At 46.0% G+C, this 14,556-nt stretch overlaps 2 protein-coding genes across 11 annotated transcripts in view; one reads left to right on the top strand and one right to left on the bottom strand.

The window, feature by feature from the left end:
- The window catches only part of REEP1 (receptor accessory protein 1), a 109,836-nt gene that overhangs the window by 55,480 nt on the left and 39,800 nt on the right, over positions 1 to 14,556 (top strand). For 2 of the 10 annotated variants that reach the window (XM_079306076.1, XM_079306073.1), the window contains 2 exons: positions 4,058 to 4,197; positions 5,730 to 8,275. In XM_079306076.1, the coding sequence (XP_079162202.1) occupies positions 4,058 to 4,197; positions 5,730 to 5,801 (212 nt within the window). In that variant the 3' untranslated portion in view covers positions 5,802 to 8,275. The other 8 variants (XM_079306077.1, XM_079306075.1, XR_013774303.1 and 5 more) reach the window with 7 other exon arrangements.
- MRPL35 (mitochondrial ribosomal protein L35) lies at positions 11,496 to 13,340 on the bottom strand. Its single transcript, XM_079306991.1, has 4 exons — positions 13,233 to 13,340; positions 12,977 to 13,133; positions 12,068 to 12,212; positions 11,496 to 11,849 (listed from the first exon to the last, which is right to left on the bottom strand). Exons 1-4 carry the CDS (start codon positions 13,267 to 13,269, stop codon positions 11,661 to 11,663), a joined length of 528 nt encoding a protein of 175 aa, XP_079163117.1. The 5' UTR covers positions 13,270 to 13,340; the 3' UTR covers positions 11,496 to 11,660.

Here is a 14,556-nt window from a genome sequence, read left to right on the forward strand (position 1 = left end):
TCTTTGTTGCAGGGGAAAGAAGCTGATGGCCTTCGTATAATAAATGTCTCTTCTCCTGTGCTTATTAAGTGGTGTGCAAAGCTCTTTATATCTTTATATCCCCTGGAAAGGTTTAACTTTGGAGTGACTGTACCTTCCATTACAATAATACAATCCCTCACTCTTGGTTTGTGTAGTCTGTAACTCTGGTTTTCCCCATCCCTCTCAAGGAATTAAAGTGATGGGAGAAAGAAGTATTGTGCCCTGTAAAATAAGGGCATGTCCAACATCAAAGTTGCCTGATTCTCACTGTAACTGTACTCAAGTGTCCAGATTTTTCAGAGGATCTAGGTCAAAGTAATTTGTTCACTTGCACTTAGAATGGGCCAGGTCCTGACTTCTGTTGTACTCATGAAAATCCACAGGAATTTGCTAAAGATTTACATGGCAGCAAGGACCAGAGTCTGAATTAAAGTGATTGCTGAAAAAAACAGCACACTGAACCTCAGATACTGCTGTAAGAAGAGTTTTGCAAGTGAAATTTCTTAGCCTTATTGGATCACAGAGATCAAAGATTGCAATGATCTGGCCCTACTTTTCCTGGTCCATGCTGGGTTGTTCCCTGAGGTGGATTAGCAGCTCAGATCTCAACTCTGCAGAGCATTCAAATGTCTAGTTTAATTTGAAATGTGTCCATTTTCAGGGCTTCCCACACAATGTGTTGGCTGTATCAGTTCCCTTGGGAGGAATTATGATGGAATGATAGGAACTGGAATTAAGGGCTCCATTTCCTTAGACTGTTTACAGCCAGATTCTGTCTTGCTTTAATGGAAAGAGGAGTGTAATCTGGTGTGTGCACTGAAAAGGTGTTTGCAAGAGGCAGCAGCAGCTTTAGTCCTGGAATATCAGCCTGCTTCCCACTTCTGCAGCAATTCAGCCCCTTCACATAAAGATGTGGAGCCATAAATGTAACAGGTGAAGATACCTAAAACACAGCCTGCCCTGGGATGGGTATGAGAGTCTCCCAGGCAGAGTCAGAGCAAAGGTCTGGTGTACAATCCATGTTTTTACACAGCCACCTCCTGGCTGTGACAGTCCCTGGGGCTGTTGGCTGCTGTCCTGGAGCAGCACCCACTGCTGACTCTGCTACTTTGGGGATATCTGATAGTGACTGAGGCCCTGCTGCCTCAGATCATAAAGATGGCTCTTGGAAACACACAGGAGATCACCCAAGGCCAAGTGCTGTCCTCAAAACACACACTCCAGCCCTGACAATGTGTTTTGCTCCTCAACCTTTACCTTTTCTGGTAACAAACCTTGGTGTCCCAGAACCCTTTAATTTCACCTCAAATCTCCACCTCCTTTCTCACCAGTTCCTCACGTGTGTGTTGTTCTTCTGGTTAACTCCCTGCCTTACATTGTTATTCACTTTTTTTGGTGTCAGAAAATCAGTTTTTTGTCATGTCATCACCACATTCACAAAAAGTAACAATTTCAGAGCTGGGGCTCACACAGCAGCTGCTCTTCAGAAGGCAGGATGGGCAGGGAATCCTCCCTTCTTGTTCCAGGTCTTAAGGCAAGTGCCATGTGTATTCAAGATCTGTGCTCATCAGTGGCCAGAAAAGTAGTGGAAGAGCCTGGAATAGCACATCATCTTCTTTTTTCAAGTTCAGTGAGGCTGAGGCAAAACTGGCTCTCATTTGGCTGGTTTTCAGTGTCCCATTCACAACAATGTGGAGCAGGGAAGAAGAGGGCATCAGCCCAGCTTCTAGTGAACTTTACAGACCTCTCAGCTGCAGGGATCAAAGCAGTTTGTGCCAGCTTGGAGGCTGAGCTCTCCTCTTGATCTTCAAGGAAGCAGCTTCAGGACATGGATGTGCTACTTGGACTGATGGGGAGAGCAGAAAAGCCAGCAGGAGACTGTGCCTGCTGTGGAGGTGACATGGGTGGAAAAGCTCCCTGAGTATCTTTCTTGCCCAGCATCTAATTTAAGAGAGAGAACAGTAATGAAGAAAGCAATGTATGCTGCAAAACCATGGGATTCACAGAAGCATTATCAGGCTGACAATTCCTCCTGTTTCCTTTTCCAGGGCAGTGGCTGGTTGTAGAATAGGAGCAGGGCACATTTTCATTATTCTATCCACTCAGCCTCAGCAGCCAGTGTCTCCTCACTCTGGTCACTGAACACCTTAACTCTGGTTCTCCAACACCCCTCCATCCTGTCCCCTTCTTCCCTGGTGAAAGCCCCTGTCTGCTCTCAGAGGCACGTGGCTGGAAATGTGTTGTTGGGCCACTGTGCAAACCTCAGTGAGGCTATTAAAAGAGGTCTTGACCTCTTTACCACTAAACTTGACTAAATTTTGATTTGGCTTAGGCAGGCAGCAAAGAACAGCTTCCACATCCAAGAGATTCTAAGCTAGGTTTCTCCTGAGTAGATTACTTGCCAAGTAGAGGGATAAAATAGTGAACCAAAACATTTCTGTACTGTTTTTCCATGTGGTGTAGAGCACATTCAATTCTCCCCAGAGTGCAGTTTTCACAGTGCAGTCCTACATAGAAGAAAAACATTTCAGCATTATCCTGGGCTTCTCTGCAACGTGCCTTTCAACATCTCCAGCACAGCTGGGGTAAAAGTCAATTTCCAGCTCTTCCTGAAAACCTGCAGTGGTGGCTTCCAGCCTGCCCATGTGAATGGTGATAAAGGGGTAGAAGCATGGGGTCAGTGGGCAGGGGATGGTGTGCACAGGCTGCTGTCCTGAGCAGCAGCTGCATCCTGTGGGCTGAGAGTGATTAGCTGCTGACTTTAATTTGGCACTGGAGAGAGCCCCAGTGACCTGCTCATGACTTGTGGTGTTGCTGTAGCCAGATCATTTCCCCTCTGTCTGTTACCCAATTGAAAGAGCTATCAAAGAATTCAGTTCTTTTTGGCTTTAAGAATCAAAAGGGATTAGTAAGTATTAGATGTTTAAGAACTGTTTTTGGTCTCAGTCTTTGACGTTTCATCTTTGGTCCAGCAGACTCTTACAGTCGGGCTGAGACAAGAAGCACTAAGAGCATTATTTCTATGCATGTTCATGCAACAAGGGATAGACTCAGTAATTCTGATTAGTGATGCCTAAATAGCAAATAGTTCCATCCTGCCATATTTCAGAACCAAAAAAGCCTTCTCAATTAAACAGAAAAACCTCCAACCCTGCTGGTAAAAACTGGAGAGCAGGAAGCTTGGTCATGTTGAGTTTCCTCTTCTGTACCTCTTACTTTGGTACTGGTCATTAAAAATACTCATTTTTATGTCTCATTTAGTGTCTGTATTGTCTGCATGTGGATTGTGTTGTGGAACATGACCAGTCCCACAAAGTTCATGCCATAAGTTACAAGGGTAAGAACCACCAAGTGTTTGTGGTCTGTAGTTTTAGAGCAATAAACTGCCTTCAGGTCCATCAGCAGAGCTAATGCTCCACTACATTTACTCCAGAGGGATAAGAGAGACTTTTCCCTGCACTGGTTTTCCAGCAACACTTGCTGGGGGTCCATTCAATGCCTGGTGAAGCTTTTTGTGAACTTCAGTGGGTCTCAGACTGAGTGCTTGCCTTGACCACTCTTGGTTTCAAATCTGTAAGTGATGCTGTGTTTCCTATTTCCACATCCCAGGCAGGTGTCTCTGTGCTTACCAGAGGACTTCAACACCCATTTGGAGTCTTCTAGAGGCAGCAATAGATGCAGGAGTTATGGAAGGAAACAGCAATTAAAGAAATCAGTTATTTTGTTTATCCTTGAGCAAGCAAACAAACAAAAAGTATCTTTCTAGTGTAAACCTCCCAAACTTCAGAGGCTGTGAATTTAGTCTCAATTCCATGTAAAGTAATCAAAATAGACTTTATAATGGCTTTGTAAACAATAGCCTTTTGATTTCTAACCCCACAGCTGCTATTTTTAGAGTGTGATGTGTGACCTTCTGTCTATTAATCCCTGGAAGATGCATGGCTTGGCAGTGAGTGATGTTTGTGTGAATCAAACCACCACTGATTTCCTCATCCCGTGTCTTCACATTTAGGCTGAAAATGGCTGTGTTAAATAGGTGAAATAAGTGTGGACATTAGGTATGAGAAGCCACCTGAGACAAACTGTGAAACAAAAGGCTCAGTGTTCTCAGATGATGAAGAGAATGATTGTGCATCCATGAACAAAAGGCCCAAAAAGAAGGATCAACCCCTTGAGGTATTGTCAAGGCTCCTCCTTCTATGACATTCCTTGAACAAACCTCTCTTTGGTGTAAACTCACTAAATACTTCAAGTTGCTTCGTGGAAACAAAATAAATAAAAGAAATGCAGATCTCACTCTGTGATTTGCCAAAATTTTAGCAATGTTTTGTTATGGAGGAAATAAAACCTCAGTGAAAGATGCTGTAGGCAAAGAGTCCTTGCAGACCTGGGTGCAATCCCTCCTGCTGGGTTCTTCTACCTGTGGGGGCTTTCACCAAAGTCTGTTGTGCTGTTGGGGATTCACCATGGATGCCTGGGGTAAGATGTCAGGCTTGGAAGATGGGATGAAGTGTTGGATTAATCCCATCTCTGTGAGAAACTACTTTGCTTTATGGTCAAGTTAGAAAAAATGAAGATTTAGCTGGAGTCTAAACAAAACCTCACCATACCTCAGTCTCTTGTCTATGTGAATATTTGTACCTTGCTGCTCATGGGAATGCAGAAACATGGCACAGTCTTGGGTTTGAAAGTCCTATAAAACAGGAATGACAAAGTCCTCACTTTGGTGCCATCAAGCCCTTTCAGGTAAATATAGGTAAATGCTTAGAATAAAACAAGGATATTTATGGATATATTATTGGATATTTATGTAAATCTATATTGGATATTTATGTAAAGTAGCAGAGTCTACCACACCTTGCAGTGTTACTTGATGCAGTGGGAGGGCTCCACACTGAGAATCCATGCTCTGTTACATCATCTGATAACCATTTCTTGTTGTGCAGCTCATGAGACACAATGCCACACTAGAACTCTTCTGAGAGAAGTAGGCACTGCAGATTAGGGCTTTTTCTTTCATTGATTTGCTAGCCTAACTGAGGTCTGTCTGAGTCTGGAGAACAGGGTTAACCATAGGAAACCAAATTCATGGAGTTGGTCTGCCTCCTCCTGGGCAGTCAGGGCTCCTTGTAAAAGCTCTGCACCAGCTGACTACAAGGCAGAAAATTCCAATAACTGGTTTCTAAAATTTCAACAGACTTTGTCTTGGCTCTTTCCTGAGCAAGAGGGTGATTTTAAGGAGTTGTACCTCATAAGAATTACAGACCTGGTGTTTCACCTTGGGGACCCCTCCAGCTTTGTAATGCCATGAGCTGTACCCTCAGAGGAGCTGTTGGGTTGGACAGGGCAGGATGGGCTGGGAGACACCAGACCTGGCTCCCTGACACCAGTTTGACCTCTAGATCCATGAGATGCTGTAAATGGCACCAGGTTGACCTGGTTCTTTCAACTGTTGAGTTATCAGCAATCTTTAGCCACACCTTTAACCAAGAGGGGAAGGGGTTGATGTAACCTGGGTACACAACAGTTTCTTAAAGAGATTAGTCCTCAGCTGGTCATTCATTACTATTCTTCAGGGCCAAAACTGAATTGCTTCATGTGTGGAATGGGATCCTTGTCACAGAGGTCCCACAGAGATGGGTGAGTTGTAAGGAAAAAAGAAGATATTTTCTACTATGCCTCTGAAGTTTTGCCTTGCTTTTCTGCAGGCACCGCCTAGGACCCTTAGACCTCGCTTCAGGAAGAAAAGTACCTCGTCCTCTGCCACTGAAACAATGTGAGTGCAATGAGCCAATAGCACCAAGATCCATAGAATGTCTCTCTTCTGCCTTAAAGAGCTACTTGTTCATGCCATAGGAAACAGCAGTGGGATGGATGTGCTTTGATGTGCAGCACTGTAGACATGGCCTTTCTCCCTCCTCCCTCCCGTCCTTCTGTGACTCGCTGCTGCCCTTTGTCCCTGGTGTGGGTAGGACAGTCTGGCAGGTGAGGGGTCCTGGTTTGGTTTGCAGAGTGTGCACCCACCCACAGTGTACATTTACAGTTTCATTTGTGTCTGCATAGCTCTTGCTCTGTGAATGCCCAGCAGAAACAACAATAATCAGTTACTCATGATGCTACGTTGACACAGTGTATTTATTTATGGCTTTATCATGGATGAAGTGGATTTGCAGAACCCATGGATTTCTCTTTCCTCCCTTCCTCCTCAAGACTGTGAATGATGTAACAAATGTCAAAAGTACTTTGACTGTACAAAATGTCCAAGATTTGTTAGTGAACGCTGAGCTGCACCTGCATTTTTCTGCAAGTAAATCACAGTTCTGAGAAAATCATTGTGCTAAACCCACAGAGACAGAACCACTTACAGAGCATGAGGAAGTGATGTGCAAGAGAAAAAAATGGTTTCAATGATGTAATGAAGGGGGAGTCCTAATTTTGATCAGCCTGAGCCAGGAGAGTATTTTGTGGAAAATTATGCGTAGAATAACTAAATCCCACCATTTGTGGCCAATGTTCTACTGCAAGTTTTAAAATGTGAGCAAGCCAGGCTTGAGCAAGCTGCAGCAACAGAAATTAGTATGGCTTTAGTGATGCATTTCCAGAGGAAAACACACCTTTCTCCCCTGCTGCAACAGTGCCAGTCCCAGCACTCTGCTCTGCTGCTGAGGGGCTGCTGTTCTGCTTGCATGAGCAGAGGGTCTGAGCTGCTTTTTGAAGCCTGGAGTTTCTCCTGTAGCATGGAGTTGGGTTAGAACCACAAGAACCAGATGGAGTGGTGTATTTGTATCCATATATAAATGAGAAATATAAAAGAAGAGGAAGACACGGTAGGGTTTGTGTATTTGTGCTTCAAGTTGGTGTCTCTTGTAAGTGTTGAGCATGTGAGATTCACACATAAGTTAATTACGTGACCCTTTGTGTTTGCTCTTGGGCCTGTCACTTAGACTAGGAAAGCATTTAGCATTACTTAGGATGTGCCATCACCAATGGATCAGCACAGGGGCTCGATGGTGTCACTGTCATCTGGCCCAGGGTGCCAACAGCCAGCTGGAGTGTGCCAGGCTTGGAGGTAACTCTGAAGTGGCCTTTGAAACCATTTCTCTGCTGGGTGTGCATCCATATCCCAGCTGCCCATCTGGTGGATCCCTGAGGTCACCCCCACAGCTTCCTACATGTGTGGGGAAGAAAGAAATAAATTATGCGCACACAGAAATGTTTATCTGACCTGGCTAGGAAATGGAAAAAGCAAGCAGGTATTTCCTGTGTCTGCCACAGTATTTGGCATCATTCCCTGAGAATTTTATTTCCTCTACATGTGCTGATTCAGTCATATTTTGCAAATTTTGAAAAATTCTTCAGAAAGTAAATTAGAAAAAAAATGCAAACAAACCTGTCTAAAGAGTAGTTACAGAAGAGTTGATCCCTGGAAGATACTCAGCAAAAATTTTGAGAAGCTAAGCTTATATATTTTATTTCTAAGCAGCTTTAGAGTTTATTTGATTTTTTTTTTGCTAACATTAAAAAGAAATAAGTAAACTGCCTGCACTGTTAGCAGAAAATAAAATCCTGTTGCAAGCAAGCCATGTTTCCCTGCTATGCAATGGGCTGCTGTAAGATAAAGAAGAAGCTGACAAATTTGCACTCAATTATGCCAAATAACCCAAACAACATAGAGCTGCATAACATCTGACAGCTTCTAATCTCAGACACGCTGTATTAACATTGATTATCACTAAAACTATTTAATGTGCGTCTAATCTGCTGTTTTACTGTAAACTTGACTGTTTAGCATTTCTTAAGTGCTGAGGTGAAATGTTGACAAGGGAGTTGCCTTATATCTCTCAAAACATTCACTGTATAAATGAGAAAAAAATAAACCTTTTCATATCTCTGGAAAAGAAAAAAAATGTATTATCAACGGAGCTGTATATTTGTGTATAGATAGACAGACATGTGAATGCCTGACCTCGTGCACTTGTGCTCCTTGTGCTCCAGTGTTCTGTACAGCCGAGAACGGCCACTCGCTTTGATTCTCACCCTCCTGGCACAGGTTGTTTGCAGGGGCTGCCCCCAGTCTGCCAGTTCGGTTCGTTCCGGATAAACTCCACCCCTGAAGGCTTTTGTTCAGCTTCTCACTGCAGCCTCTGCCAAGGAGGCAGCCCGGCTCGGGGAGGCACCTTGGTGCGCTGCTGCTGACCCCTCCTGGCAAAGCAGGGAGTGCGGGAGAGGAGGCAGGGAGAGGAGGGAGGGATGATGGATGGATGGATGGATGGATGGATGGATGGATGATGGATGGATGGATGGATGGATGGATGGATGGATGGATGGATGGATGGATGATGGACTGATGGAGGATGGATGGATGGATGGATGGATGGATGGATGGATGGATGGATGGATGGATGGAGGATGGATGGAGGGATGGATGATGGATGGACGGATGGATGGATGGATGGATGGATGGATGGATGGATGGATGGAGGATGGATGGATGGATGGATGATGGATGGACGGATGGATGGACGGATGGATGGATGATGGATGGATGGATGATGGATGGATGGATGGAGGATGGATGGAGGGATGGATGATGGATGGATGGAGGATGGATGGATGATGGATGGATGGATGGATGGATGGATGGATGGATGGATGGATGGATGATGGATGGATGGATGGATGATGGATGGATGGATGGATGATGGATGGATGATGGATGGATGGATGGATGATGGATGGATGATGGATGGATGGATGATGGATGGATGGATGGATGGATGGATGGATGGATGGATGGATGGATGGATGATGGACTGATGGAGGATGGATGGATGGATGGATGGATGGATGGATGGATGGATGGAGGATGGATGGAGGGATGGATGATGGATGGACGGATGGATGGATGGATGGATGGATGGATGGATGGAGGATGGATGGATGGATGGATGATGGATGGACGGATGGATGGACGGATGGATGGATGATGGATGGATGGATGATGGATGGATGGATGGAGGATGGATGGAGGGATGGATGATGGATGGATGGAGGATGGATGGATGATGGATGGATGGATGGATGGATGGATGGATGGATGGATGGATGATGGATGGATGGATGGATGGAGGATGGATGGACGGATGGATGATGATGGATGGATGGATGGATGGATGATGGATGGATGATGGATGGATGGATGGATGGATGGATGGATGGATGGATGGATGGAGAGATGGATGATGGATGGATGGATGGAGGATGGATGGATGGATGGATGGATGGATGATGGATGGATGATGGATGATGGATGGATGGATGGATGGATGGATGGATGGATGGATGATGGATGGATGGATGATGGATGGATGGATGGATGGATGGATGATGGATGGATGGATGGATGGATGGATGGATGGATGGATGGATGGATGGGTGGATGAATGCTTTCTAGGCATTCTAGGTGTTGGAAAGGAGCAGTTCTCAGCTCCCTTCCTGTTCCAGCTCTGAGTGTGCAGGCTGGCTGAGCACTTCCAGATCTCTCCTCCTAAAATCTTTCAGCTGATGGTTTAAAATAGCAGCAGATCTGGCTTAGTTAATAATGCTCAGTTTTGGGGTTTTTCAGGCAGCTGGCCCCTTCCATCAGTCCTGTAAGGAAAGCAGAAGAGAATGGGCCAGCCCTAGGAAATGGCCTTTACCCAGCTCAAGGCTCCAGTGAAACGTGCATTATTTTAAACATAAAATTGAGGCTGAGGGGAAGGAAACTACAGCTGGAGATGGTCTGTGGTAAACAGGCCTGTGAATTGCCTCCTCAATATACCATAAATTCACACAGTTATGAACAAATAAGCCTGGAGCAGCCCAGTGCAGCCCTCTGTGCCTCCTCTCCTGCCCTAAGGATCAGCATCAGTGCAGCTCCTGTGGTCACCAACTGCTGAATCAGGATCCCATAAAAACAAGACAGACTTCACTGTGTCCCTGTCACCCTGGAATGAATCAACTTGGAAAATCTTGTGAAAGTGCAAACCCAGCACAGAAGGAAAGAGAATCTGGCAATTTATTCCTGCTAGGAGGTAAAAATCTGTTTGGAGAGAGACAATGCTCCTCCTGTAAACAACCTGCTGCCTCTGGCTGCTGCGAGTCCTCGTGTCGTGCTGAACCCTTGTGCTCCTCACCCACAGTCTCCCTTTTGCTGTTAGTTTCAGGTACCTGTTTTGCATCCAGCACATTTGAACTAGCAGAGAACACGTTGGGATTTGCTTTTAGACAAACTGTTTAAGGCTCATAATTGTGCACTTGGTGTGATTTCTTTCCTGTGATGGGTAGAAAAGGTCTGTGATACAATGGTACACTTGGATGCCTCACAAGGATGGCCATTACAACAGTATTCCAAAGGTTGATGTTTTGCTGGTTTTGTTATACTGCTTGATATACATCTTGAATAAAGTCTTAATCTTTTCTTTATTAAAAAAAAACAAAAACAAAACAAAACCAAACATCTTTAGTCTGTTCAATGTATCTGGCAGGCCAGAATAATCACTTTGATTGCTGTATTATTTTTATCTGAATTCTGGCTGACTGTATATAGATGTATTCACTAAGTGCTGCATGTCCTTCAAAACTTTCTGTATCATGAACTGGAAAAAGAACAAAATACAGCTACTGAACACTCTGAGTAACTAGTGAATTCATTGCAATGCTTCAGCCTTGTACAGCAAACCATTTCTGCTACACAGGCAGCACTGGGGCTGATAACCAGGGACTATCTGCTCAAAAATGGGTTATCAGGGAATGCTTTAAGGCACGCTTTCATAAACTTTCTGGAGTATCAGCTTTGTAGAGAAAACATCTGATCCAACCCTTAGCAAAACCAGGGTCTAGTTGATCTGCTCACTCCAAACAGACCCCATGATAAACCCTTAGGTTTGTTCTATTTATGTGTGACCAGGAATGTGCAGTGTGAGGTGTAGTTTAGGCTTAAAGGAAAAATTTTAAAAAAATTTACTCTGACTTGTCTGCTTGAGGATGCCATGCAAGACACCCAGAATAGATTCTACTACTCAAAAACCAACAGAGAACACAGAAAGTTGGTGGCCAATATAGTTTAAAATCAGTTTTAAAACCAGCATATAGCTATGTAACTCTGGTTTGGGCTTTTTCTTCCTACACTTTCTAGCATGGACACAAGGCAACTGTGTGTTATTGTCACAGGCAACAATGCTGAGATGGACCCTGCTCTCCTTTTTCTTCTCCCTCAGAAGACTCCATTCAGTGAGGCACCAATACACAAAAATAGATTATGGGATTATTTAAACACATTTATTTTAAAAAAGTAAGATTAAATATGTTGAATTGTTTTAGTACTGTTTAGTGTACTCCTCCATGTCAGACAATCACAGGAAATCACCAGACATGAGAACGTGTAGGCAACCAGCCTGATCTCTGCTAAGTAAAACACAAACTGCAGAGGAAGATAATCTTGAGTATTCCTTTATTTTGGGCATTGATTCCTGTAATTCTGCTCAGATGATATGCACATGTTTATGTTAAAAAAGTACAGGCATTGCAGATTTATGTTCCAAAATCCAGACCATGCCACTCGACACCCCCTTTCCTAGAGATGTGCCAAGCCAAGATTGCTACACACGGAGGTTGGTGCGCTCGTGGTACTTCTGGTAGGGATCATCAACGTACCAGTTCCTCCTTTTCCAGAAGGAAGTGGTCATTTTATCCAGGAGTTTACACTGTGTCCTCGTGCACAACACAAACTCCCTCAAACGCTTCCTCTTGGCAGCTGACTTCTTCCACAGCTTCTTCTTATAACCAGCCTGTCAGAAAACACACACACAAAAAACCTGCTGCAAATACACAAACACAGCCCTCTGCTCAGCAAACCTGGATAAATCCCTCACGTTCAGGAAAACTGGAGTCTCTCTACAGAGCTTTTTTTAAATTTCCACACCAGCCACTGCCTTCCAAGTGAATGAAAACAATTACACTTCACCCTGTCTGTAAAGAACGGCTCTCATTATCCAAAAAGTCTCACCTTTCTCCTAACCCAGAGGCCATTGTGCAGCCGGAGGAACCTTTTCACCACTGATTTCACACTTTTCCTCTTTCCTTTCCGTAAGCTGCAGTAGGTGAGGGTCCTAGCTGGCTGCTGGAGTAAACTTGGAAGTAGAGGTGTGACACTAAAAAAAAACAGACCAACCCCAAAACAGGGAGGAAAACAGAACAGGAATGAAACATATTTTTCTAAAAGTAACCATTGCCTTTATCCCACACAGAGAGATCAGAAGGGCTGTGGCTTGTTAGAAGGGTAACAAGTGTAGAATAAATACCAACAACAGGGCTGGACTCTTGTCAAAATTCAGCTAAAAGTTATTCCACACAGAGCACAATTTTTTTTTTTATAATCTTCTAAAAGCAGTCAAACATCCAGAAGCAAACATTCAGCCGTTATTTGGATTCAGAAATCACTTCTAGAATATGAATCACAGACTCGGAAGAGTTTGGGTTGGATATATATTTGTGGAGGAGTTTCTACATATATACTACACATATTTTATATATTATATAATACTACATATTGTATTATTAAATATAACAATTGAATATTAATGCATACGATGATAAATTATATACATTACAGGATACATAATAAATTCATAGTATATGATGTATTATGCAATGCATATGTAGTGGAATAATATATATATTCCTAAATATACGTATAAATATATTTTAAAATAATATAAATATAATATAAAAATAATATAACTATATTTCAAATTATTTACATTTACGTGAAACAATACTACATATAAAACATATAACATGTACAAATAAAAATATATATTAAGTACATATATATATAAGATATATAGAAATTCCTCCGTGTATATCTGAAACACCTTTTAAGGTTTTTTTGGAGGGAGAAGCCGCGGAACCGCACCTGGTGAGCAGCGAGGGGAGCCCTGCCCGGGGCCGGTTCTCGCCGAGCAGCCGCGGGGTCCAGAGCGGGGCCGGGGCCGGGGCCGGTCCGTGCCCGACGCAGCGGGAGGAGGGGCCGCGGAGCGGGAGGGCGCGGGGGGCCCAGCGCCGCAGGATCCCTGCGGGACACGGGAGAAACTCAGCACAAACGTCCCAGCCACACACCCCCGGTACCGGTACCGACACCGCCCCGACACCGACACCGCCCCGGTACCGACCCGCCAGGGCCCCGCGCGCCGCTGCCGCCGCCGCCATGGCCACGCTGCGCCGGGCGGGGCCGCGCCGGGGCCCGCCCACGGGGACTGCGGCCGCGCCGGGCCCGGGATCCCGCAGTGCCCCGGGATCCCGCACGGCCCCGGGATCCCGCACGGCCCCGGGATCCCGCACAGCTCCGGATCCCGCACGGCCCCGGGATCCCGCACAGCCCCGGGTCCCGCACGGCCCCGGGATCCCGCACAACCCCGGGATCCCGCACAACCCCGGATCCCGCACAGCCCCGGGATCCCGCACAGCCCCGGATCCCGCACGGCCCCGGGATCCCGCACGGCCCGGGATCCCGCACAGCCCCGGATCCCGCACGGCCCCGGGATCCCGCACAGCCCCGGATCCCGCACGGCCCCGGGATCCCGCACAACCCCGGATCCCGCACGGCCCCGGGATCCCGCACGGCCCCGGGATCCCGCACAGCCCCGGATCCCGCACGGCCCCGGGATCCCGCACAGCTCCGGATCCCGCACAACCCCAGATCCCGCACAACCCCGGATCCCGCACGGCCCCGGGATCCCGCACAGCCCCAGATCCCGCACGGCCCCGGGATCCCGCACGGTCTCAGAGTCCTCCTCGCTCGCCCTGTCCTCGGAACCGGCCCAGTCCCAGTCCCAGTCCCGGTCCCGGTCCCGGTCCCGGTTCCGGTCCCGGTCTGTCCCCCCGCGCATTCCTCACCTTCAATGACCGCACACACCGACCCTCCGCCCCAGGGGTTACTAAAGTCTCCTGAAAACCTCGCCAAGTGGATTTAACTCATTGTTTGTGAACATTACTGGTGTACACTATTTTTTTCCTCTTCAGAAGTCTGGCCGGACTGGTTGAAGGATGAGATAAAAATGGCTTCTGAGAGCTCTGAGCGGGACGAGGTTTATGAGCGAGCTGTGAAAGGTTACGGCTGTAAATTGTTGATAAATGGTATAAAATGTGCTGTGTTACATTCAGACTGGGGGACTGGAGCATCTCTCTCCTGAGGAAAGGCTGAGGGGAACTGGGACGAGACCTGAGAGAGGCCTTGATCAATGTCCGTCAGCATCTGAATTTATTTCTATACTGTCAGCGTTCGGAGCAGGAGCGGCAATGGGATAAGAAGGAATGGGCAGAAGTTGATCCCAGGAAGTTTTCCCTGAACATGCGGAAGAACTTTACAGTGCAGTGACCGAGCACTGGCGCGGATTGCCCCGCGAGGGTGCGGAGTCTCCTCACTGGAGCTATCCCGGAACTGTCTGGTTGCAATCCTGTGCCATATGCTCTGGGGTGACCCTGCTTAAGCAGAAG

Source organism: Erithacus rubecula (genome assembly GCF_903797595.1).
Source record: "Erithacus rubecula genome assembly, chromosome: 5".
In the NCBI taxonomy this organism is placed as follows: Eukaryota; Metazoa; Chordata; class Aves; order Passeriformes; family Muscicapidae; genus Erithacus; species Erithacus rubecula.

Excerpts from the sequence above, each read along its gene's own strand:
- MRPL35 (XM_079306991.1), bottom strand. The coding sequence starts at position 13,269 with ATGGCGGCGGCGGCAGCGGCGCGCGGGGCCCTGGCGG. Across the intron at positions 12,213-12,976 it reads CTCCCCTCGCTGCTCACCAG|TGTCACACCTCTACTTCCAA; the intron begins GTGCGGTTCCGC and ends GTTTTTTTTTAG. Across the intron at positions 11,850-12,067 it reads GCCTCTGGGTTAGGAGAAAG|GCTGGTTATAAGAAGAAGCT; the intron begins GTGAGACTTTTT and ends GTTTTCTGACAG.